General features: G+C 33.5%; 1 protein-coding gene across 1 annotated transcript in view; it reads left to right on the top strand.

The window, feature by feature from the left end:
* Positions 1-27,384, top strand: part of EYS (eyes shut homolog) — a 1,553,129-nt gene that overhangs the window by 65,604 nt on the left and 1,460,141 nt on the right. Inside the window, exons 3-4 of the mRNA XM_055330595.1 lie at positions 17,543-17,736; positions 18,919-19,049. Coding sequence (XP_055186570.1) covers positions 17,543-17,736; positions 18,919-19,049 — 325 coding nt within the window. The remainder of the gene's footprint in view (positions 1-17,542; positions 17,737-18,918; positions 19,050-27,384) is intronic.

The following is a 27,384-nucleotide window of genomic DNA, read 5'->3' as shown; positions in this document are numbered from 1 at the left end:
AAACCATTAAAAATAATAAGAATAAATAAATGCAACTATTAGATTTAACTACTTTAACTATATTTTAAAATTTCATTTAACTTTTTGCATAACAGTTTCTCACAAAATAAAATTCTACATAAGTATCACATAAAGAAATAAAACATTGTCAGCATCCCAGGAGATCTCTTCATATGTCTTCCACGTAACTATCTCCAACCCCCAATTCCCAAAGACAGATTGTCCTGAACTTTTGTTTTCTTTCACTTGATTTTCATATGAATAGAATTTATGGTATGTTTAGCCTTTTTTATTCATGTTATATTTGTGAGAGTTTAACTTTAGCTAAACATATAGTTGTGTGTTTTTTATGAACATATAAAAATAATATATCTGTTCTAATGATGGACATCAATTTGGCAATTTTCAGTTTGAGTCTATTATGAATGATGCTGCTAGTATAAGCTTTCCTGCCCTTGTCTTTTGTTTGTTTCTTTGTAAGGATACATACACACACACACACACACACATACACAGAATATATATATACATACATGCATACATATACATATACACAATAGGCATATATGTATGTATACGTATGAAATATACTTTCTAGTCATGGTTTTCAGTGGAATTTCTGGTCATGGTTTATGTATGTATCTATTAAATATTAGTAAATAATAACACGTTATTTCCAAAGGAGCTGTGCTAACTTACACTCCTGCTAGCAGTGTATAAAACTCCTCTTTGCTCTACATGCACACATCACTCCGTGTGCCATCTATTTTGATGACAGTCATGTTGAAAAGTATGTAGCAGCATTTCATTTTGGTTTAATATTTACATCTATGTTTACTATTACTATTGAATTCTTTGAGATTTTTATGGACATTTGATATCTTTTGTGAAAGGTCTTTTTAAGTCTTTTGTCCTTTTTTCCCTATTGACTGGCTATATATATATAGACATAGGCATATATACACATACACACATATATACTTATGTGTATGCATACACAATACACATGTGTGCACACATACACATGTATATACATACAATACATATACATGTGCACATACACATACATTATAATACATATACATGTATACATACTTTACATGTATGTATATACACACATATGCATCAATATACATATATACACATACATGTACACATGCCCTCTTTGCTAGTTATGGGTGTTATTTTTTAAAAGATTTTTATTTACTCATGAGAGACACAGAGAGAGAGAAAGAGAGAGAGAGAGAGGCAGAGACATGGACAGAGGGAAAAGCAGGCTCCATGCAGGGAGCCCGACATGGGACTCGATCCTGCGTCTCCAGGATCACGCCCTGGGCCGCAGGCAGAGCTAAACCGCTGAGCCACCCGGGCTGCTCTAGTTATGGGTGTTAAAAACATTTTGTGCCATTATCTTACTTGGTTTTCACTCTGTAAATGTCCTTATTTTTCATGAAATTTTAATGATTTCCCTCATGTCCCAGAAATCATAATTTTCCAGAATTTTTATTGTTTTAAATATACAGTCTAGCTGGATTGATGACTATTTTTGTAATATGAGATGACAGGAGTCTTTTGTTGTTTATTTGGTATGGATATATAGTTAATTCAGCAAAAATATTGAAATGACCAGTCTTAGAACTATTTAATTTTATTATTCTTCAGATTTATAAGCTGTTATTTCTATTGATGTGAAATTATATTCAGAGATGTTCTAAAAATTTCCAATCTGAGAATGGACCTTGCCTGATGTGTTTATTACTACTTTTCAAAATTAATGAAATTTAATTTCTCATATTTTGTTTAAGATCATTCCATCCTTGAGACTGTAATTTAATGTTATGATTAGTAAGGTATTTGCTATAAAGCTTAGAATAACTTTGTGAGATAAGATTGGAACATTCACTTTTTTCCTTTGCTCTAGATGTACTGTTCAGTACAGAGCCATTATCCACTTATGGCTTTGAGTACTTGGAATTTGGCTTTCAAATTGCAAGGTGCTGTTAGTGAAATACACATTTTCCCACTCAAAAAATTAGTATGAAAAAAGTAAAATACAACATTAATAATGTTTTATGTCGATATTGAAAAAAATTATTTTTTTAAATCTTTTTTTTTAAGATTTTATTTATTCATGAGAGACAGAGAGAGAGAGGCAGAGACACAGGCAGAGGGAGAAGCAGGCTCCATGCACCGGGAGCCAGACGTGGGATTCGATCCCGGGTCTCCAGGATCACGCCCTGGGCCAAAGGCAGGCGCTAAACCGCTGCGCCACCCAGGGATCCCGAAAAAAATTATTTGAGAACTTTTGAGTAAATTAAATGTATTCTTAAAATTAATTTTACTTACTTCCTTTATTTTTTGTAATGTAGCTACTAGAAAATCTCAAAATGCATTTGACATCTTATTTCTGTTGAATAAGTCTGTTCTAGAATATAGTGCATAAAATTTTATAAGTTTCACATATTTTGAAGATTCAGAAAACCAGGCTCAGTGTCCTTTTGGAGGATAATTCTATGATTATTTTCTTTACAAGTTATATTTTCTGTTATTAATGTATTAACCATTCCATATTATTTATGTTAATTTTGGTATATGTTTTTCACCTTTTAGTTTATCCTAGCATAGAATTGTTAACTATTTTTATTATATTTTAATCTCCTTGATTAGAATTAGCAAAAGATTGACTTTAATTTATTTGCTTTTCAAAACACATCTCAGGTTTTATCAATCCATGAATTGTACATCTCTACCTTATTTTCCTTCAAGCAGAATCCCTGCTTCAATGATGGATGGGTTCTCTACTTTGCAACTCTTCTTTTGAAATACTGATGCTTTTCATGTTTATCTTATAATTTTTTTCAATTTAACTAAGAAATGTCTGTTTTTCTGATATTGGATATTGAAGTACTTTCAGCCAGATATTAGGCAGATCCTTGCTCAAATCTTTAAGACTGATTAAACATGAAAATAAAATTAGGTTCATAGAGGCTTTACTTATCTACCTAATTGGAAATATAGTAATCATAAACTTGAGACAGATACTTTTAGTGATGGTAGACGATCTTCTTTTCATTTCTTTTGTTAATACCCATTGTTGCTGTTGCTCGAAACTAATTCTCTGATTGGATATGCAGTTTCTCTACTAGAAAGGCTTTCATTTATTAAGTGAAAACTTTGGAAGATGAATAGAACTTAGTCTCACATTACCCAACCTAAAATTGCATACTGGGATATGTGATCTATGATCATTTTTTCAATGCATGCCTAGAGTCTAGTTTGGATTTCACCACAACAATTTCATACTTTAGCTCAATGTTCTAGGAACTTTCTTGACTTCAGCCTCCTGTTACTTAGAGTTTGAGGATGTGAATGGCTTTATTTTAGGACCCACACCTGTTTTCTTCTATGTGCCTTTTTTTGTTCTATGCATGATTCATGTCTCTTTGGGTACTTCTCTAAATGCATTCTTGCATTTTTGTGTTTCTTTCAGAGATTCCTCAGTTTCTTATTAATAATATAAGAATGATGTATGCTTTGAACTGTATTTTCATGCGCCTAATTATCTCACCTACAACGGATATGTTAGTCAATTTGGGCTGCTATTACAAAAATACCATAGATTGGGTGGCTTATAAACAACAGAAATTCCTTTCTCATGGTTCTGGAGGCTGGAAGTCCAAGATCAGAGTGTCCCCATCATCAAGTTCTGGTGAAAGCCATCTTCCAGGATGCAGACTGCCAACTTTTCTCATTGCATCCTCACATGACTGAGATCAGAGAGGAAAAGCAGCTTCCTCATCACTTTTATAAAGGCCTTAATCCCATTCATGAAGATTCTACCCTTATTACCTCATCTAATCCTAAATTTTAATTACTTCCCAAAGGCCCTACCTCCCAATACAATCACATCAGGCGTAAGGTTTCAACATATGAGTTTGGAGGTGACACAAACATTTGTTCTATAACAATGGGTTAAAGACAGTGTCTATTTTACAATTAAAATCACTTAGATTAATACTAATAAATCATTTTAAAAATAATAGTAAAATAGTCATTTTAATGCATCTATATATAATCTACAAATGCTTTCATGATACAATAGCAGAGTTCAAGAGACTCTAAGGCCCACAAGAGAAAAAAAATACAAATCTTTGCCATAAAGGAAAATATTAGATATTCATCCCGTTGTAATAGGTTGTAGGCTGAATCCTTCTCATTTGAATTTAAGAGCAGAGTAGTGAGAGCCATACATTAGGAACTTAACAAAGTTGATATTTTTAACTGTTAAAGTCTCACACCATACATGATTGAAACTGTATAACATGAGAGTAAGAGTAGTTAAATGGTGTTTGTTAAAGTGTGCATAAAATAAATAACTTGTCTTTTTTTATTTATCTGAAATACCTAAAAATAAATCTTGCATACAATGACTTTAGCATAGGTGTATGTTAAGTATTTGCATTAAATATTCTTTCTTATTTTAAATCAATTATTCATCTTGACAAAGTATTAAAACTATAATCAAACATAAGTCAACAAGTTAGCTATTTTTCACTCATTTTCTTGTGTTTGCTGCTTATTTCACTTTTGTAATCATTGAAAAGTGCTCCTAGCAACCATTTCTTTCTCTTCTCATAGAAATGAAAGGCAAATTACTCTTCCATTGGGTGATGCCTTTTTGTGGCCTATCCTTCAAGTACAATAGCTTCATTCTTACATGAAAGTAAACTGAAATCAATTTACATGAATAAAATGTACAACTAACTGCACTGCATTCATTATTTTACACATAATTCCTTTGGAAATTTTTGACACTTCATTAGGGGATTGATCCAAAAGAACTTATTGAAATCATAATAAAATAAGATGATCTTCCATTTGTTGTGATATTTTTTATGGTTACATGCACATTGTTAGGATAGCAGAGCTAGTTTGTCTTATAGAAACCCCATTATGATTTCCATTGAAATAAAAGTTGCTTAGCTGATTTAATAGAATTTCAGCTTAGGTATCTGGGTTATGTGTGTATTGCTGTGTGTTACTTTTTTATGTAAAGGTGGTAATTATTGATACCTGGAATTTTTGTTTAGTATTGCATTCTGTCAATATTCTTGATGACCTTTCATACCTATCTTTTCTCCTCAAACCTCAACCCCTTTGATTATACTCCATCGAGTTCTTCCTTTCACATTTCAATAAAAATTAGAAGCAATCAGAAAAAGACGTCCAGGCTTTGCCTGCACACTCCTATCAACCTACTTCTCTACCTGTCTAAAGCTCCATAATTCTATGTCTGGAATATTGCAGTAGTCTAAAAACTGCTCTCTGTTTTCCTTCTTGGCCATGTATAATCTACTTTTAAAGTAATCTTTTAAATATGTGAGATTATGCCAAAGCTCAGCCCAAAATGCTCCATTGAGTTTCCATAAAATTTGAAATAAAAGGAAAAAAGCCTAGGTTTCTGAAATAGCTCATTCCACCCTCATTCTGACTTTCCTTCTCTGAACTTTGCATCCTCTTGTTGACTCAGTCTTCTAGTTTTCTTTCTGCTTTTGAATGCTGTAGGAATAGTCTCAACTCAAGGTTTTTACACTTGCTGTTGTGTCTGATAAAGTGTTCTTTGTTCATTTATTTGTTCATGCATTAATTCAACAAATATTTATGGAAAGCTTGCTGCGGGGCAACAGCATTCTATTTGCTTATGAAATGTCATTAGCAAAACAGACAAAATTACCTGTATGAGTGGAGCTTAATTTGAATGAAAGAAATGAATCATAAATATAACAAATCCTTATGGTACATGTTATTTTACAAGGTGGTATATACTTTAAAAAGTGAAAAAATATATCAAGGTGAGGGGAGTTAAGTGTTCAAATTACTCTTTTGCAGGATAGCCATAAGACTGTTTCTCTATATATAGGTTTATTATTTCCCTCATCGTTGAGGCTTTCTTTGACCACTCTATTTAAAATGTCCATACCTTCCAGAACTTTCTTGTTTCAAGCACACTGGCACCTTTTTCTCAACAATATTTATCACCATTAAACATACTATACATTCATTTACTTCTCTTTTACATTTATTCTATTTCTATGTAAACTCATAACTTCATGAGATCAAAATTTGTATGGTACTATATTACTTGATACAATGTAAAAATTAGTAAACACAGCACTAATCTAAATTACTGAATCAGAGTATTGTTTTACTTAACTCATATCTGTGGGGAAGAACATATTTAAGTAAGAAAAGTCTGATTAATTTGGGAGTCTAAGAGTATATATATGCTTATAACACTTTCCATTAAACATTCCCTTTAAAATGAAAACCATGGCATTGCTGGGGAATATAATGGAGACTATTATCAAACTTTTTTTTTTCAGGAATCCTGGGAAAATTGAGAGGTGATTGTATCAGATAGATTAAAAAGCCAAGGCAGGAAAAAAAAAAAGATAGCTTGTAACATTTCACTATAAAAGACTTTGCCAGTGGAAAGAACAGCAGTGCCTAGTGAAAGGGAATATAAGGGAAGGGAGAAGAAATGTGTGGGAAATATCAGAAAGGGAGACAGAACATAGAGACTCCTAACTGTGGGAAACGAACTAGGGGTGGTAGAAGGGGAGGAGGGCGGGGGTAGGGGTGAATGGGTGACGGGCACTGAGGGGGGCACTTGACAGGATGAGCACTGGGTATTATTCTGTATGTTGGTAAATTGAACACCAATAAAAAATAAATTTATTATTAAAAAAAATCTTGGAGAGATTCCAAGCTCAGAGTCAAACTTGTAAGATTGGGTCACAAGGCAATCTTTAGGAAAATTAATTTAAAAACTCCAGTAAGAACAGTTGGAATAACTATTTCAGAAAAGATCTTAGTGTGGACAAGAAAGCTATAAAGAAAATCAGAGAAAATGCAAGACTAGGCTAATTCTATGCAAGGGGGACTTGGAGGAGAAAAAGAAAGACATAAAAAAGGAAAGAAGGAATAGCTCTCAGAAGTGTGCATTCTGACAAAGGAAAATCCTAAAGTAAGCATAGTGTAATCTTAATCAGAGTTTTGTGGAATTTAAGGCTGCCAGGAGATATGAGCTGACCTCATCTTGGGAAAATCGAGTGTCAATCTATCCACCTAGCTGTCCATCGTGAACCTCCCTTCTGATCAGAAAAGTGAAATTCTATAAAAGATTCTCCCTTTACCAACACTTAGGGGAGAAATTCTAATCTGGACAAAGGTAAGGGCTATTCTATGTGCTTGTGAAGTCAGTTAGCAGACAAAATTACCTACCTGAAGAGAACTTATATTTGAATAGAGGCAATACATCATTGAGAAAGCTGAACTAATTAAGGGGGAAAAAATCAATATTTTTAGGAGCATCCCAAAGGATACTATGGCAATTCTCAAAAATATCAGATTACTTGGAAATCCATGATCAGTAATTTAAGAATCACAGGCCTAAATAATAGCATGTATAATGATTAGTATATGTGTTGAAAATATAGTAGAGATCTTCCTCCAGAAGACAAAGAGAACAATAAAGTATAAGAAAAACAAGAGGAAATGTGCATCACAGAAAATGACTGCAGAAATATCAGCCTTCATGTAATAGAAATTCCAGAAGGAAGCAACAAGAGCAAGGAGAAAAGAAATTAATAAAATAGAAAAATAGTAAAATAAATAATAAAATAGTAAAATTAAAAAATATATGAAAAAAAGACAAGTAGATTGAAAGGGTCAAGAAAGTATTTAGTAGAAATGATAAAGATAGTCTAAAATACATGTTGGTGAAAATATTAAAATACCTAAGAAATTTGAGAAAGACTCAACCAATAATCCAAACTCAAAAAAATAGTAAAATACCAGGAAATTTACAAAAGCAATCAGATTAGCATCAATTTATCTTGTGAGCTGCACAAAATGGCAGAGTTAAAAAAAGCTACCTCTTTCCTATCTACTGACTTTTAAATACAAATTATGTTCATCACTTAATTTTATACACAGCTGAACTTGTGTTCAAGTATGAAGGCCAAACAAATAACATCCTACGCATGCTAAAGAGCAGAAAAATTGTGGCCCACCAAAATAACATGAAAGGATTATCGAGGATATATACCAGCAAGACAAACAAACAAAATATCAGAGAGGCTATAAGTTTCAAGAGAAAAAAAAATAAATAAAATCACCAGTAAGTCAAAGGGTATTTTTTTAAAGATTTTATCTTGAGAGACACAGGCAGAGGGAGAAGCAAGCTCCATGCATGGAGCCCTATGTGGGACTCAATCCCAGAACCCCAGGATCACACCCTGAGCCGAAGGAAGATGCTCAACCACTAAGCCACTCAGGGTCCCTAAAAGGGTACATGTTTAATTGTATGGCTCAGTGTTATTCAAACCTCAAATGAGAGTTTGAGCATCCACTTGTTTAATCAACATAAGTAAAGGAGATTACTTAATTTTTGTAGTATATATCTCACACCGTAATTGGTTTCAAGAAATCCAACAACACCACATATAATCATGAGATATTTTCAGATGTTGTAGACTTGGGACAAGTGATCTAGTGATCCAAATATAACCCAATCTCTCCATTCCTCTGCTTTTTCCTCAGAGAAATACTCCATCATGGTAGTTCTCTTTCCTTAGTACTTCTTGATTAGTTTGACCAAACACTTTAAACTCATTACAGACTCATAGCCTTAGTTAATAACATACAGATAAAGGTGTTTTCCCTGCCAGAAAAACTGTCATTTTAGTTCCAAACAAATGGACTATTGCTTTCTGTACACAAATTGTCTTAATGCTTACAATAGTTAGTTGTATTTTTGAGTACCTAAAAGGAAAAGATAGAAAGATAATGTCACACATACATACAATACATGGGTATATACATCAATTGACTGATAGAAATTAACAACTGGTATGTTCAGGAGATTGTTTTCTCTCCCCCTCACTGTTACTCCAATATTCCTTTGCAAGATGCATGTTCAAAAGATGCGTCTTCCTAGTAGATATTTAGATACTTTAATTCAGAGTAAATACAAAATATATGAACATTTTGTATTATTTTAAAGAATGGTAAATGAAAAAAGCATAAAATATATATGAATAGCTAAAAAACACATTGATATATTAGATGTCACATGCATATCAGTCACAATGAAAGCATTTGTTGTTTCTGCCCCATACTTTGAAAAGAGAAAGCGTTTCAGGTTAATTGTGTCAAAAATACCACTTTGTTGTCTGCAAAGTCTGCATTTTCAAGTATGTTTGTTTCTCATTAGAAAATAATTGTAATTTTTATATTTTAAATTTCATTAAAATAAAAGTAACAAGCGTATTTTATTTTAAAAGACTTTTGAAGAATCGAGGGATGCTGGGTAGCTCGGTCAGTTAAGCAACTGACTCTTGGTGCCAGCTTAGGTCATGATCTCAGGATCATGAGTTCAAGCCCCACATTGAGCCCCCCAAGCTCAACACTGAGTCCCCTTGAGATCTTGAAATTCTTTTCCTCCCCCTCCCACTTTATGGTTCCCCACTGCTTTTGTGCACTCACAAATGTGTACTTTCTCTTTCTCGCTCAAAAAAAGGACTGAAGAATCTGAATTATTGATGCTAACTTTAAATTATTTTCTTTGTCTATGATAACATTTCTTAAGGTATTTAAGTTCTTATTTTTAAATCATATTGCTAAATTGTTCCTACTAAATAGGCTATATCTTTATAGATATATTATACTTCCTTAAAGTTTTTGCATGATTTTCTTGTGCTTTATGTGTCCACTCATATAAAACATAACAAAACAAAACGTATCATTCTGTTCAAATTCATCATCAGCTTACAGTGAACATATGCCTTAGCATTTTAATAAGTCTAAAATGGAAAGATGTGTCACCTACCTTTGCATTTACCCCCCAGTAACTGTTTTCACATTGAACAGGTTTTTTTTAATGCCCCATATTTTGATATAAAGTAGTTTATTTTCACATGGCAACTTAAACACTTTAATAAAATGAAGAAAGAGAAACAGAACCCATATATTTTAGGCAACACTAATCTATACCCATAAATAGCCATACTTAATTTTCATTCCTAATATTGGTCCTTAATATTTCCAATATATCCATTATTGTATTTGTGTTGGCAAATAATCCCTAGTACATCTACTTTATGTATTTTTCTTGACAAAACCAGTAAATAGCAACTGAAGCATTCTACTAATTTTGTTTTTTTTTTTAACTACTTCTGCTATAACTCCTATGCATTCACACTCCTCTCACATCAGGTAATATGTTATAAGGTGGATTATTATCTTTTCAGCCTTTCACATTTCATTGCTCACCACACATATGCCATAAATTTTAAGTTCTTGTTATGGCAGAACCTAACTTGGTCAAATATTTTTTAGTGGTCATATTAGGCTGGGTTGTGTTGAATTAACTAATACTTCTTAAATCGATGATATATATATATTTTTTTAATTCATTCAAAGGCCATTGAACATCTTGTGCCCCTGCAGGGTAGACCTTTTCCAAGTAGCAACTCAGGAATCCAGTCTGTTGGAATATTTTAGATATGCTAACTAGAACATGTGACCTCCAGGTGGCCAGTGCAAGAAAAGCCAGAGATGGAAGAAAGTGTATTACTTAAAGGCTTTGGCTTGATCTAGACACCAAGAATTTCTAAAAGGATCTCATTGGCTAGAATATAGATGGGTAGCTAAGAAGTTCAGATAGCCTTTGGAATAATTGGTAAGATTTACTGTCTCTGCCACTGTTCCAAAACCCAATCTGATTTTCATTAGTGAGATATTAGCTACCTGGTTGCTGATTCCTTCTTCAGTATTTGGTGGATCATTTCTGGCCACTATGATTCTTTGCCATTATCCCATGCTACTTTACACCAAGTATGCACAAAAATTTCTTTTTAATTTCCCCTAGCAGTGCTAAATCCACACCATCACATGCACCATATGACATTACTGAGAGGATAATAAAAAGAAGTTAAGTCAAGAAATGTATACTTAGATATTAGATAAATTGACCTCAGAATTCACCTCATGTATAACATTTAGATTAGCTCATGCAAACACCCACCCATTTGGCCCTGAGGTCAGGACCTAGTCTTAAAAGACCACTTACACCTCTGCACAATAGGAGTGCCCAAATATATCTCCTTTTTAGAATCCATGCCTCAAGTTTCTGAGGCCTTGAGAAGAGCCCCTTTTCATCCTTGTGAATCTTCACTTTTTTTTTTTTAGCAATGCTTATCTTATATGATGAATGACATTTCCAACATCCATTATTTTCTGAGAAATCATCTCCCTTCCTCATGATCTACTTTGCACAAAATCTCCATCAAGGGCAATCTATCAGGTCACACTAAAGAGTACATTTCTCTGAATCTTGCCATTCTTTCTTGAATAATAACACATGTGAAGCTTCATAAGCACAATTCAATTAGTGTTTATGAAATCATAGTTTGGTCTGCAATTTTAATGTTTTGGAAGAAACTATATATCCATTAAAAGAACAACAATACAATCCACATATTATTCTTTATATTTTTAAATTATCCACACAATATATCTTCTATTCTTAACTTACTACATTCTATATGCTATGTCATATACTATGACATTATTAACAAAACTAAACTCTAATTGTTTTGATAGCTATTTTATAGCAGAAAATATTTGGAACATAGTGATTGAAGGAGAGCTCTTAGATGATATCAAAAGTACAATCCATAAAAATAATAAGTGTATATGCATAAATCAAAAAACTGGAAGTCATCAAATTTTTTTTAATCTAGAAATTCCTCATTAAAATAATGAAGAGATAAGCAACATATTTCCAAACTGTGTACATGACAAAGGATTCATATTTAGACTATATAATTGTGCTTCTAGAAGAAGCCAAGTAAATATTTCTGCATCTTTTTTATATTCTATATATAATGTTGGACAGCATAATGTTGAACACTATAATTGTACTATTGGATTAATGCTAAAAGTCAATTGAGTATTTGGGTTTCTACCTTTTTTAAAATTTTTTATAGAACTAATCTAGTGTGGTGAAAGAGCACAGAGTTATACTGAGATTAGGTGGAATGCATAAAATATTATTACTAATTTGTCATTAATTAACTAATTATGTAGCATGTGACAAGTTGCTTAACCTCTAGAAAAGATTAGTTTAACTTAGAAGAAAATTAAAATATACACTGGATAATTATGGCCCTTTATAAATCCCAGATTTGTCTTAAGGAGTTTTTAAAAAATAATCTGGATGTATGTGCTATGGTAATGCCAAGCATTACATACATATAAGGCAATAGCATTCATAAAATTTCCTCCCATGGTGCTAACATTTATGTCTTAAATGTACTTAAATATTATTCCCTATATTTAATTATCAAATAGGGTAATATGATGCTATTAATAATAACATTAAGAAATACACATTCCTTTCTTTGTGTGATCAAAATAATTATTCATGTACTGATTTCCTGATATTAGAGGTTGTTTTATTTTAATATAATAATGTCAAGGGTGTGGTCACTCAACATTTTATACTACCTTTATGCTGTTATATTTTAGAATTAACTCGCAATCCAAACTTCAAATGAATTACCAGCATATCATCTAAGTGGGGTTTTTGTCTTGTATACTATTGCTAAGTAATTTAATTTTTCATAACTAAATGTTTCCTGTTGTTCCTATTCTCATAATAATGAATGGGTTTGATATAAATATTTTTTTCTAATGAACATGCTACATGCTTGTTAGCTTTGGGATATTTAGTGATTGGTTGACAAGATTTATGAACTTAGAATACAAATGCTTTTTAAAATTTTCTATAGGTAATTTCTGGGGGCCAACTATGCCATTTTTAACGAAAGTTGGATAATTCTCCATTCAGCTCTAATATGCATGAATTGCCCAAAGCCTTGTTCAGGCCAACAAAAATAAAAGAGTAAATTTTGGTTTTGAAATCTAAGAGTTAACAGATATGGCAAGAATTGTCAGGCCACTACTGTAGTTACTCTTTGTTGCCACTGTGATGTGCCTATTAACAATAGATTGAATACAATCTCACAAAATTTCTTCAGCTCTGCAGTGAAACACCTAGGGACCTAGGACTTATAAAAGCTTCAATGAAGCTTCTAAACTTAGGCCTTAGTAGCATCACTTTATTATTTTTTCTCACATGATCTTATCAGTGTGGGGATAAAAGGGAGGCTAGTGACTTGTCCAGAGCACAGACTTTAAGGAGGCCTTCACCCTAACATTGCATAAAGTACCAAATATGCTCAACTCTGGTATTGGTAGACAATATATAAACAAATGAAGATAACCATAAAAGAAGTTTCAATAAATCTGAAAAAAAAAAGATAAAATTCAGGTCAGAACAGGCAAATTCACAGAGACAAAAATGAGATTAGTGGATGTAAAGAGATTGGGGAAAGGGCAGCTGAAAGTTACCAATAATTATGGGGTTTCTTTTTGGGGCAAAGGCAATATTCTGAAATTATAATGGTGATGGTTACATAACACTGTAAATATGTATTTTAGAAACTCTCTGATTTGCATTCATTAAAACAACTAAATGGGGGAAAATAAGATAAAATTCAGGAAATAAATGCTTACCAATCTTAACAGAGTTAAATTAGAAATCCATAGCAGAAAATTCTGGTAAATCACCAAATACTTGGAAATTAAACAAATTTCTAAAATAACCTAGTCAGGGATCCCTGGGTGGGGCAGCGGTTTGGCGCCTGCCTTTGGCCCAGGGCGCGATCCTGGGGACCCGGGATCGAGTCCCACGTCGGGCTCCCGGTGCATGGAGCCTGCTTCTCCCTCTGCCTGTGTCTCTGCCTCTCTCTCTCTCTCTCTGTATGACTATCGTAAATAAAAAAATAAATAAAAAAATTTAAAATAATTAGTCAAAGAAGAATCACACACACACACACACACACACATACACACACCTCATATCAAAATTTATTAAATTTATTGTTAAAGCAATGCTTATTAGGGAAATTTATAGTTCTAAATTCCTACATTAAAAAAGAAAAAAGATCTCAAATCAATATCCTCAGCTTCTACTTTAAATAAGTAGAGAAAGAAGATAAACTAGATCAGCAACACACAAAAGAAAGGAAATGGTAAGATTAGTGCAAAAAAATCACTAAAACTTGTGAGAAAAATCAATGAAACCAAACAGATGTTTGAGAAAAACAAAATGAATATATCTTCAGTTGGAGTGACTGAGAAAAAATAAGGAGAGGCAAAAATTAATAAAATCAGTGTTTAAAGTGGGGATAGTTTTAGTGATCATTCTTTCAAAATAAACATGATTATAAGGAAATACTGTGAACACCATTATGCAAACAAATTAGACTACTTAAACTATATAGACAAATTCTAGAAAGACACAAATTACTAAAATTATCTCAAGAAGAAATAGAAAACCTATGTAAACTTAGCAAACATGGAAGGACTTAATACACTAGTCCTTACAAACTTTTCACAAAGAAAAGAAGTAAGGAATACTTTTCAACTCATTTTATGAGGCCGGTTTTACCTGGTCTCAAGACCAGGTAAAGACAGCACAAGACAAGAAAACTAAAAATCAATATCACTTATGAATGTAATTTGAAATCCTCAACAAAATAAAAGTATACTCAATCCAGTAACATATAAAATTATTTTATATTCTCACAAAATATGTTTTTTCCCAAAAATGCAAGATTGGTTTAACATCCAAAAGATGAATTAATTTAATATACTACCTTACTAGAAAAAAGACAAACATATAATCCTCTCAATAGACACAGAATAGCCGTTTGAAAAAATGCAATGCATATTGATTATAAAAACTCAAACAAATTAGAAATGGAACAAAGCTCTCTCAACCTGGTAAAAAAAATATTTTAGGGCATCCCGGGGTGGCACAGCGGTTTGGCGCCTGCCTTTGGCCCAGTGCGCGATCCTGGAGACCCGGGATCGAATCCCACGTCGGGCTCCCGGTGCATGGAGCCTGCTTCTCCCTCTGCCTATGTCTCTGCCGCTCTCTCTCTCTCTCTCTGTGACTGTCATAAATAATAATAATAATAATAATAATAAATTTATAACAATTGTTCAGTTAACATCATACCAATGATGACGAGGTGATAGATTTTCCTTTTAGAATGAAAACAAAAGTGATATACACTTTCACCATTTGTAGTTAACATTGTATAGAATGTTCCAGAATGTTTAATGGGGAGATAAAAGGACATACAGATTAAAAAGGAAGGAGTAAAACTATCTTTATTAACACATGACGATATCTCATCTGTAGAAAATCTTAAGGATCCAAAAAAAGAATTACCAGACTAATAAATGAGTTTATAAAGTTTGCAGGATACAAGATAGCATACTAAAGTTAATTACATTTCTATATAAAGCAACAAAATTTACAAAATCAAATTAAGAAGATATTACCTTTGCAATAGCAACAAAAGAATAAATGCATAGGTATAAATTTAATTAATTAAATGAAGACTTTAATTGAAAACTCTACAACTTTGCTGAGATGAAAGAATACTTGAACAAATGCGGAGATATTGAATATTCATTGATTAGAACTTCATATTGTTAAGATGACAATTCTTCCCAATTTTATCTATTGATTCATTGACATATTTATCAATTTTCCACCAGGCTTTTGTGTAGAAATTGACAACCTCATACAAAATTCTATGTGAAAGTGTAAAAACAAAAACCACCAACAAGAGGAAAAAAATGGATGACTGTCCAATTTCAAACTTGCTATCAAGTTCCATTTATCTAGACAGTGTGTTATGCATATGGATAAGTATATAGACCAGTGGGATGGAACTGAGAGTCAGAAATCAAAAGTTGTGTTTATGACCAATTGGTTTTCCACAATAGTGAAAAAAGTAATTAAATGGACAAAGGCCAATCTCTAAGAAAGTACTGTGGCAGTTATATTTCAACATTTAATTAATTAATTAAAAACACAAATATATGTGAAATAGCTCACATCATTGTCTCAGACCGTATCAAAACAAAAAATTAAAAAAAAATTCAAATGGATCAGAGATCCTAATGTAAGAACTAAAACTAAAATTATAAACTTCTGATAAAAAGTAAGAGAAAATTTTTGTGAACTTTGGTAAGGCAAAGAGTTCTTATGTGAGACCAAAAGCATGATACATGAAAGAAAAGATTACAAGTTGTATTTAATGAAATTTAAATATATATATATATACATATATATATAAGCTTTCATATCAAAAAATCACTTAGAACATGAAAAAGCAAAGCAAGAAGAGGACAAAGTATTTGCCGTCACATATATCATGAAAATTGTATTCAGAATATACAAAAACCATTTGCTACTCAATAATAAGAAAACAAACAATACAATTTTTACAGTCTACATATGTAAATAGAAATGTCATTAGAGAAGATATACAAATGACCAGTAAACATATGAGAAGACAGTCAAAACTGTTAATCTTTTTAGAAATCCAAACTGAAACCAAATGGTGATACGATTTCACCCCCCCTAGGATGGCTAAAATAAAGAAAATAGGTAATATCAAATGTTGGTAAAAATGCAGAAAGACAGGAAATCGTATACACTGCTAATGTAAATGTAAGATGGCACAATCACTTTGTAAAATAGTTTGCCAGTTTCTTAAAAAGTTACACATGTATTTATTATACACCTCAGCAAGAAATTTGTATAAAAGATATGAAAATATATAACTACTCAAATACTCGTGGGTGAATTCATTTATTCATAAAAGTTAATTGCTACAAGAGTATATCTTAAAAGTTCTCATCAAAAGCAAAAATTTATAACTGTGTGCAATAATGAATGCTAACTACACTTATGATGGTGATCATCTTGTACTATATACATATATTGAATCATTATGTTGTACACTTCAAACTAATATAATGTTGGCTTCACAGGAGAATTTTACCAAATAAAAAACACTGATATAATGTTATATGTCAATTATATATCGATAAAAAATGTTTAAAAGTAGAACAGCCCAAATGTTTACCAACTGATGAATGAATAAATAAAATATATGCATTGTGAATTACTTTTTAGCAATAAATGTAACAAAATATTGATACATGATACAACATGACAAATCCTAAGCAAAGAAGCCAAGCATGAGACAACATATTGTACCATTCCATTTATATGATGTGCATAGAAAAAGCAAATCTATAGAGACAGAAAAATTAATGTTTGCCTGGGGCCAAAGTTGCGAACAAAGAGTGACAATAAAAGAGATCTTCGTTGGGTAATGGAAATATGCTAAACCTGAATAGTGCTAATAGTCAAATACCTCTACACATTTGCAAAAGTTATTGAATTATAGACTTGCAATGGGTAAATTTTATAATACATTAATTATGCCATAATAAATCTTGTTTTTAAAATGAGTTCTGAAGATTTTCTCTATAAGGTTTTGTTACATTTTATGTTCATACTTTGTGTGTGTGATCTTTTAAGGTTCGTTCCGTGAAGAGACAATGGAATCTTATGTTTCTCAGTCTTGTTGGAAAGTGGAAATTTGGCGGAATAAAAGCTCTGCTTACATTTGTGAATGCCCAAAAGGATTTTTTCATCAAAACTGTGAAACCAATGTCAATGAGTGTTCATCGATACCATGTCAGAATGATGCTGACTGCATTCATCTTCCAAATGTAAGTCTGAATCTTTTTTTAAAAACTATTTATTAATTCATGAGAGACACAGAGAGAGAAGCAGAGACATAGGCAGAGGGAGAAAGAAGCCCCCTGTGGGGAACCCCAGGCGGGACTCAATCCCGGAACTCTGGGATCATGCCCTGAGCCAAAGGCAGATGCTCAATCGCTGAGCCACTCATGCATCCCTGTAAGTCAGAATCTAATAAAATAGCAATTTGTGTGTGTGTGTATATATACAATTTATATACATATTTACCATTACCATATGTATATTTACCATTACCAAACTATCTGAAAACTACAAATATAATTAAAGTTTTTATTAATATATTATAAATTTCAAAATTAGAAATAGCAGAAAAAATACTTCATGTGTTGATTATCATGTTTTCCTATTTTAAATAAAAACCCCACTTTACAATTTTCAGTTTCATTTTTTGTGCTTCCACTAAAATGTAATTTTATAATGTAATTTTTATAATGTAAATTTACAATGTAATTTTATAAGCATTTCATTTTTAATTATTTTTGGTTATTTTGTTTATTTGATATTTTTATATTTTAACATTTTAACTTAACATTTAAATAAATAAGACTAGGAAAAAATGTAATAAATTCCACAAATCACTATCTTTTTATTTTAGTATGATTAATATTTAAATTTTTATTATGAATTCATATTAATATCTTAAAGGCTTCCTAACTCAGATGTCTAGTGGTTGATACAGGCTGTTAACTGGGCTCTTGACTGGAGCTATCAATCCAGAACCTTAAATATAACTTCCTAATAAGGCCTCAGCTTCCTCACAGCATCGTGGCTAAAATCCAAGGACAAGCATCCCAAGATAATTAGACAGACATTATATGGCCTTTTAAACAGAGCCTTGAAAATCAGAGAGCATCACTTTCTCCATAGTCATAGCCTGCTTACATTCAAGTGGGAGATAGGATAGTTTCTAATTCTCAATTAGAGGAGTGTTGAATTCAGGTGATAGGAAAAGTGTATGAGATGGGAGACATTGTTGTGACATTTTGGAAAATAGAATCTTTCACATTGTTGCACAGAGAACTTCTACATGCTTATGAAAATAGCTTCCATCCCTCTCCAGGTAAGAATCATTTTATGATCTTTGAAATATCCAAAAACTTTTGTAAAAAATACTTTCTGATTTTTCTTAGGGTACTATGTACATCTCTTCAGCAATATTTACAGGCAAGCTTTGTAAGAGACAACTTCAAACACCACGTGAGTCATTTCCTCACAAGAAAAATACCACATGTATGAAATATGAGAATGATTATCATTGCAGGTATAATTAATTACTTTCCTATTTTTAAACAAAAATACATGAGTTGTAAAGGCTTGTGGACAAAAATAAACGAATGTTCTGTTTTAAGCTTAAATTGTATTTAATGGCATCTAATACTCTATTTCAAGTTGAAGTAGAAACATTTTAACCTTTTTTAATCATTTAAAAAACTAAGAAATTCTCTTTGGACAGTTTAAAACACATTTTGTTTCATCATGGAGATTTTTAGGATAACTGAATAGTATTTAAAGGTCTATAAAGAAGAGATAAATGTAAGTATGTCTACTATACACAATGTTATTATTACATTTTGAAAGTATAGAATAAAACATCTCTTCCTTCAATTTGCAGACCTTGGCAGATAGTTAGGGTCTCTAGGCAGAATTTTAGGGAATATTGCTTTATTTAAATAAGGGTTTGCTAAAAATTACCCATTGGTAAATGACAAAAGTGACTCAGTTATCTGGGCTTATAATTTAAGCCCATTTCAAATAGCTTTATAGATAGTTTCTCACACCATTAGGAAGTACAATTTGTACTCTTCACACTTGCTTGACTTTTATCTGGCTGCTTAAAGTAAGTTCTGTTGGTCATTACTGGAGGGCAGTAAACAGCCTCAAAATTTTAGAATACTCATAAATGCAGAAAATTATTAGCTATGGTACAGAAAAACCTTGAACATCCTGAAAAGAAACAGAATATGCATACACATCACAGGTGTACAAAGGAGAGTATTTTCATCAATTTTAAAAGGAATTGCCAAGTTTAAAAACATACGAAGCTTTTAAAATGTGACATTTTCCAAGAATCATATGATCCTCTCAATAGATGCAGAGAAAGCATTTGACAAAATATAGCATCCATTCCTGATCAAAACTCTTCAGAGTGTAGGGATAGAGGGAACATCCCTCGACATCTTAAAAGCCATCTACGAAAAGCCCACAGCAAATATCATTCTCAATGGGGAAGCACTGGGAGCCTTTCCCCTAAGATCAGGAACAAGACAGGGATGTCCACTCTCATCACTGCTATTCAACATAGTACTGGAAGTCCTAGCCTCAGCAATCAGACAACAAAAAGACATTAAAGGCATTCAAATTGGCAAAGAAGTCAAACTCTCCCTCTTCACCGATGACATGATACTCTACATAGAAAACCCCAAAGACCCCACCCCAAGATTGCCAGAACTCATACAGCAATTTGGCAGTGTGGCAGAATGCAAAATCAATGCCCAGAAGTCAGCGGCATTTCTATACACTAACAATGAGACTGAAGAAAGAGAAATTAAGGAGTCAATCCCATTTACAATTGCACCCAAAAGCATAAGATACCTAGGAATAAACCTAACCAAAGAGGTAAAGGATCTATACCCTAAAAACTATAGAACACTTCTGAAAGAAATTGAGGAAGACACAAAGAGACGGAAAAATATTCCATGCTCATGGATTGGCAGAATTAATATTGTGAAAATGTCAATGTTCCCCAGGGCAATTTACACGTATAATGCAATCCCTATCAAAATACCATGAACTTTCTTCAGAGACTTAGAACAAATTATTTTAAGATTTGTGTGGAATCAGAAAAGACCCCGAATAGCCAGGAGAATATTAAAAAAGAAAACCATATCTGGGGGCATCACAATGCCAGGTTTCAGGTTGTACTACAAAGCTGTGGTCATCAAGACAGTGTGGTACTGGCACAAAAACAGACACATAGATCAGTGGAACAGAATAGAGAACCCAGAAGTGGACCCTGAACTTTATGGTCAACTAATATTCGATAAAGGAGGAAAAACTATCCACTGGAAAAAAGTTTCTTCAATAAATGGTGCTGGGAAAATTGGACATGCACATGCAGAAAAATGAAACTAGACCACTCTCTTGCACCATACACAAAGATAAACTCAAAATGGATGAAAGGTCTAAATGTGAGACAAGATTTCATCAAAGTCCTAGAGGAGAACACAGGCAACAGCCTTTTTGAACTTGGCCACAGTAACTTCTTGCAAGATACATCCACGAAGGCAAAAGAAACAAAAGCAAAAATGAACTATTGGGACTACATCAAGATAAGAAGCTTTTGCACAGCAAAGGATACAGTCAACAAAACTCAAAGACAACCTACAGAATGGGAGAAGATATTTGCAAATGACATATCAGATAAAGGACTAGTTTCCAAGATCTATAAAGAACTTATTAAACTCAACACCAAAGAAACAACCAATCCAATCATGAAATGGGCAAAAGACATGAAGAGAAATCTCACAGAGGAAGACACAGACATGGCCAACACGCACATGAGAAAATGCTCTGCATCACTTGCCATCAGGGAAATACAAATCAAAACCACAAGGAGATACCACCTCACACCAGTGAGAATGGGGAAAATTAACAAGGCAGGAAACCACAAATGTTGGAGAGGATGCGGAGAAAGGGGAACCCTCTTGCACTGTTGGTGGGAATGTGAACTGGGGCAGCCACTCTGGAAAACTGTGTGGAGGGTCCTCAAAGAGTTAAAAATAGATCTGCCCTATGACCCAGCAATTGCACTGCTGGGGATTTACTCCAAAGATACAGATGCAGTAAACACCAAGACACCTGCACCCCGGTGTTTATAGCAGCAATGTCCACAATAGCCAAACTGTGAAACGAGCCTCAGTGTCCATCGAAAGATGAATGGATAGAAAAGACATGGTCTATGTATGCATGGAATATTACTCAGCCTTTAGAAATGACGAATACCCACCATTTGCTTTGATGTGGATGGACCTGGAGGGTACTATGCTGAGTTAAGTAAGTCAATCGGAGAAGGATAAACATTATATGATCTCATTCATTTGGGGAATATAAAAAAATAGTGAAATGGAATAAAGGGGAAAGGAGAAAAAATGAGTGGGAAATATCAGAAAGGGTGACAGAACACGAGAGACTCCTAACCCTGGGAAACGAACTAGGGGTGGTGGAAGGGGAGGTGGGTGGGAGGTGGAGGTGACTGGGTGATGGGCACTGAGGGGGGTACTTGATGGGATGAGCACTGGGTATTATTTTATGTGTTGACAAATTGAGCAGCAATAAAAAATAAATTTATAAAAAATGTGATGTTTTCAAAAGAAAATGAAGAGAAGCTTCTTCATTATATCAAAATCTTGTTAAGGCTAATCAGTCCAGGCAAATTTTGTATGCATTCAATCTTATATAAATTTATCAACAAATTCAATTGTTTTCTTTTTTTAAAAAATACTGAAGTTTTATTTTCTAATTCTGAGACATAGTGCAAATATATTTGTAAATATACATAGAAAAATGATAAACAATTAAAATATGGTTAGAATTATTTAAATGATTATACATCAGATATATATTTATTTTACTTTTTATTAGGTATGATTATTTTATTGGCCTTTACTTTTAGCATCATTTTGATGTTCTAGAAGGCTTGTTTTAAATTTTATCCTCAACGGAAAACTAGATAGACAGAGGCATTATTGCCAGCTCTCAGTTGACTGTTCTAACTAATAGATTTAATTTTAAAATGATGGAGTTCCATCTAGAATGCTTTGGTAAGCATGTGCTAGATAGGATAGATGTTGTAAAAATTCCAGTTAGATTTCTCTAGGATGGATGAAGTATGTCATATCAGTAAGCTAGTGTAACAAATTTGAAGTAAACTTACTCATGAAATTAATTTGGCAAACATTGTGCTCATCTCCAACCTACTTAATTAAAAACATGGTCCCCTCCTTTGTCTAAATTAGACTGCTGATTAATAGAAGGTAAAATATAAGGGAAGTGAAAGGAGAGTAAACAAAGAATTGCCTCAACAAGGCAGAAATAACAAAGTCTAACTTGAATGATGAGTGAAAACCTGAGCCTCAGAAATCAATGAGTACCATACAGATGTGGAACACAAGAACAGAATTTCTAGCACCCAGATTCTCACCTCTAAATTCACTGACCGTCAGAATCACTTCTAACTTTTACTCTAATGAAGTGATAGAGATATAATCTATATAAATTAATAAAGCATGAAGTTGAAAAAAAATGACCAAAAAGTTAGTCTTGTAGTTTCTTTTTCTTGTCTCAAAGGAGATTAATGGAATGACTTGAAAATAAAAAGAGAAATAGAAGCCCTTCAACTTAAATTCCTTTAAAATATGAACAAGTTATCTATGCTCTGCCATCTTAGGAAGTATGTTTTTTCTAAATAAATGATTCTCACACTTTGGCTGCAATGGACTTTAGCTGTTTTAGAATCTCCTGAAGGGCTGTTTAAAACACAAATAGCAATTCCCGACCCTAGAGTTTCTAACTCAATAAATCTGGGGTGGAGATTACAAATGTGCATTTCTAACAAAGTCTCAAGTGATGCTGAAGCTGCTGATCTGGAGACCATACTTTAAGAATTACTGGTTAAGATGAGCTGAATTCAAATAGCATCAATGCAGAAAATCCTCTTACACCTCTTTCCCTCCTACATCCGTACAGTGTACAGTTCAACCCAAGCTTTTGCTGTTATATTCTGAATTTGGGAGAAAAGAAACATGCGGTTGGGAAAAGTAAAATGAAGTAAGAGAATACAATACCGATGATGGTATCAGTTTCTCTATTTAAATATATGGACTAGATCTAAATTCCTATGATTAGATGAGATAGGAAATGAAATAAAATTACTTCCTTGAGAAAGAGAGTAAACCACTAGCTTTGAGAATTTATTTGGTACCTAAATGACCACAGCAACACAGTACAGTGTCAAAGAGGAGTTAATTTTTAACTGTGTCTATAAATTGGCATTTCCTTTAACACCTAGACTATTGAAATTTTTTGGTGTCAAGGAACTTGTCATAAAAAGTGATATTTTTAAGAGCAATAAGTTATATTAGTGAAGCATCATAAATGGCATTGCCGGGAGCAAGTAGAGTGTAAGTAGAATTTGGAGGAAAAAGAAAGGATAATTGATGTTTTTGTGTCAGCAGACATGTAGAACCTAACTCTGGCAATTTTCTGAAATTATAGAGGAATTATTTGGCCACGGTGTTAATACTTCGGTTAATTTTTAAATTGTTTTATTTATTTTGGGGGGGCTAACATTTAAAAAATAAAGTACATTTCATGAGATATATCAATGGCAGAAAATGAAAAATTATAGAGAAGAATGTTTGCAGAGTTTCTCTGAATACTTGCAATCAGCCATGGTTCTACCAGAAAACGGATGGTTCACTCAGAGTAATTTAGAAATATGGAATGAAAAAAAAAAAAAACTAAAGAATTTGAGAAGGGCTAAGGGAAACCAACAATGTGTGATTAAGCATCCTGAGTTTAGAAACAGTGGGGAGCTGTTTCCCTTCTATACTGCTGAAAGAGGAAGCTAAGGATGCAATTAGGGGAACTGAGAGAGAAGTGTAGGTGTAGTATAGAACATTCTGACATGAACTCTGAACTTATGTAGATAAACACAGTTACTGCCAGCCTACAACCTGTCAGGAAGGGAATAGAGGAAATAAATCCTGACCTTATTCTCCTCTCACCTCTGACCTGTTGCTACTGCAGTACATTAGTAGAACCCAGGCAGAAGTCACAGGTCAGCATTCTGAAATACAGTACAAGATGGACAAGGACGATAAGAAAGTATTCTAGAGGAGACTGTCCAGGACTCACAGCACTGTACAAGAGATTAAGATAATGAATTGCAAATTAAAAGACATTAAAAAGTATTATGCTTAAGGAAATAGAGAAGTATCTTTGGAGGGGTGAAGAAGGGATCTCAGAAATTAAGATAGCTTAGAGGTCTACCTGTCTGTGGGCTTCTGAGAAGCAGATCCTCCTCTAGGAGGCAGCAGTGACTCTTATTATAATTACTGTGTGATACCATGAGAGGCTGTATGCAAGCGAGTTTCCTGGCTCTCAAATACACAAGGGTCCAGAAGCTGCTCTAGTGTATGTCCAGAAGAATGGTCTAACCCTTAGTCAGCACTGGCTAGACAAAAAGGTCATCCATAGTGAATATTATGGTATGGAAACCTTTACCCATTTCCAGCACCAAGACTTGACCCAGAAATGAGAGAATAGAAACCAGAGAGTTTTCTCCCATTTTTCTCTATCATCATTGCTCTCTGTCTACAAGGGTTAGAGATGAGGTTTTTTGTTTTTTTTTTTTTTAACCCTTTTTTGTTTTTTTAGCCACAGGAAATAGGTTGTTTTAAAGTAAGATTGAGGGATCCCTGGGTGGCGCAGCGGTTTGGCGCCTGCCTTTGACCCAGGGCGCGATCCTGGAGACCCGGGATCGAATCCCACGTCGGGCTCCCAGTGCATGGAGCCTGCTTCTCCCTCTGCCTGTGTCTCTGCCTCTCTCTCTCTCTCTCTGTGTGTGACTATCATAAATAAATAAAATTAAAAAAAAATAAAGTAAGATTGACACTTTTTTTTTTGCCCTTTGATAATTTAACCATTTGGCAGAAAGTTTGCACGTGGTTGAAATTGAACCTCCTGCTGGAGATTTTAAAGAAATATAAAACAGACTCTGTAGTGACATCAAGAAACTTCCTTGAAGCATGTAGCTGAGTTACAGGAGGCCATCTTGCCACCAAGAGGAAACCTAGCAAGGAAACACAGCCAAAAACAAAACAAAACAAAACAAAACAAAACAAAAACAAATAAGTGTAGGACTGAGAGGATTAAAAAAATCCAGGATCTATGTAAGCCAAATTTCATCTAATCACATATTTTAAATAGTTAACTTTTGTACTATGTGTAGTTCTATTTTTCATAAAATAGCCTCAATGTTGAATTAAACTAGAGTTAAATTTTGACCAGGCAACAATATTGGAGAGAAATGGGGCAAATGATTTGAAGGTATACACAAGAAGTTAGTTGGAAATGGACCATGTAATATAATTCAGGTTATTATTGAAGTGATGACATGATAGGGGATGAAGGACATTCAACTGTTGGTAGGATCAGTGGATTGTGAAGAATGAACTGTTGGGGAGAAAAAAGGACTAGATAGGGTAGGCTGGAAAAAGAAATGAGGCTGTGAGTGGAATATGAAATACTTGAAATTAATATTAAGGAATTTAAAGTTATGGAAGGAATAGAATTATGCATGATTATAGTGTATGGAATACTACAGTGGAAATAGGTTATAAAGTCAGGATGAAGCCTGAGATCTTTGAGTTGAGACAGTATCTTCCTCCAAAAAGCTAGGCTTTTAAATGGATCAACTCTGCAAATATTGAAATAAGTCCCCAAAAGACTGGGACAATGTTACAAAAAGATATAAAAAAAACAGGTATTAAAAATTAAAGGAGGGGATCCCTGGGTGGCTCAGTGGTTTAGTGCCTGCCTTTGGCCCAGGGCGTGATCCTGGAGTCCCGGGATCGAGTCCCACGTCAGGCTCCCTGCATGGAGCCTGCTTCTCCCTCTCCCTCTGCCTCTCTCTCTCTCTCTTTCATGAATAAATAAATAAATAATATTTTTTAAAAAGAGTAAAAGTATATTTAAAAAATAAAAATTAAAAAAATTAAAAAAATAAAAAATAAAGGATTAGAGGGAAAGCCCAGGAGGGTCAGCTTTGAAAATAACATGAAATATGGATAGCATGGCTTTATGGCATCATCCTCAAATAACAGATTTTTGAGAAGGATGGGACAGTTATCTTTTTGAAGACGCAATGAGGAAAAAGGACACGTACCTGACATCCAGCCCCTGAAATATGAGGGGTGAGGGAGAAAGAGTGACCACCAATGAAAAGATTTGGGTCAAAATGAAAAATGTATACAGAAATGACTGGGAGGAAAGATCCAAATGGTGAGGAGGCTTAGGTTCTTGAGGTGTTTGCAATAAATGTTGATAAGGGGTTAACATTTATGGCCTCAAACATAGATCATGGCGGGCTACTGTGAGTTTTGGCATTAATTTAGAGGTGTGAAGCCTTGTCAGAGCTTGCAGAGCTCAGTGGACAGCCCTTGTAAGCTCTTCAAAAGCAGCGCTAAAGTGAACGTTTCTGTGGACTCTTTTCCATTTATATAAGTGGAAATGTCCAAAGCACTACAGACCACAGCTCTACTGAGGCTTTCAAGGATCCCTGATGGAAGGATCATCATCCCATCTGACGGAGGTGTAGAGGTAATGAGTGAACGGCGTGTGACTGGACATACAGGATTCTGAGTCTTTCTCTATACACTAGTTTTGGGGAGCATTTGTAATATAAGACGACATAAAGGCTTTGGAGACTATCATGAACCACACTCCTAATATTGCCATCATATATATGTACACGCACGTGTGAGTGTGCGCACACACACACAAGTATAAAAAAAAAACATTTATTTATTCTAATA

Source organism: Nyctereutes procyonoides, unplaced genomic scaffold (assembly GCF_905146905.1).
Source record: "Nyctereutes procyonoides isolate TBG_1078 unplaced genomic scaffold, NYPRO_anot_genome, whole genome shotgun sequence".
Taxonomy (NCBI): domain Eukaryota; kingdom Metazoa; phylum Chordata; class Mammalia; order Carnivora; family Canidae; genus Nyctereutes; species Nyctereutes procyonoides.
This window is presented reverse-complemented; position numbering and strand designations above follow the sequence as displayed.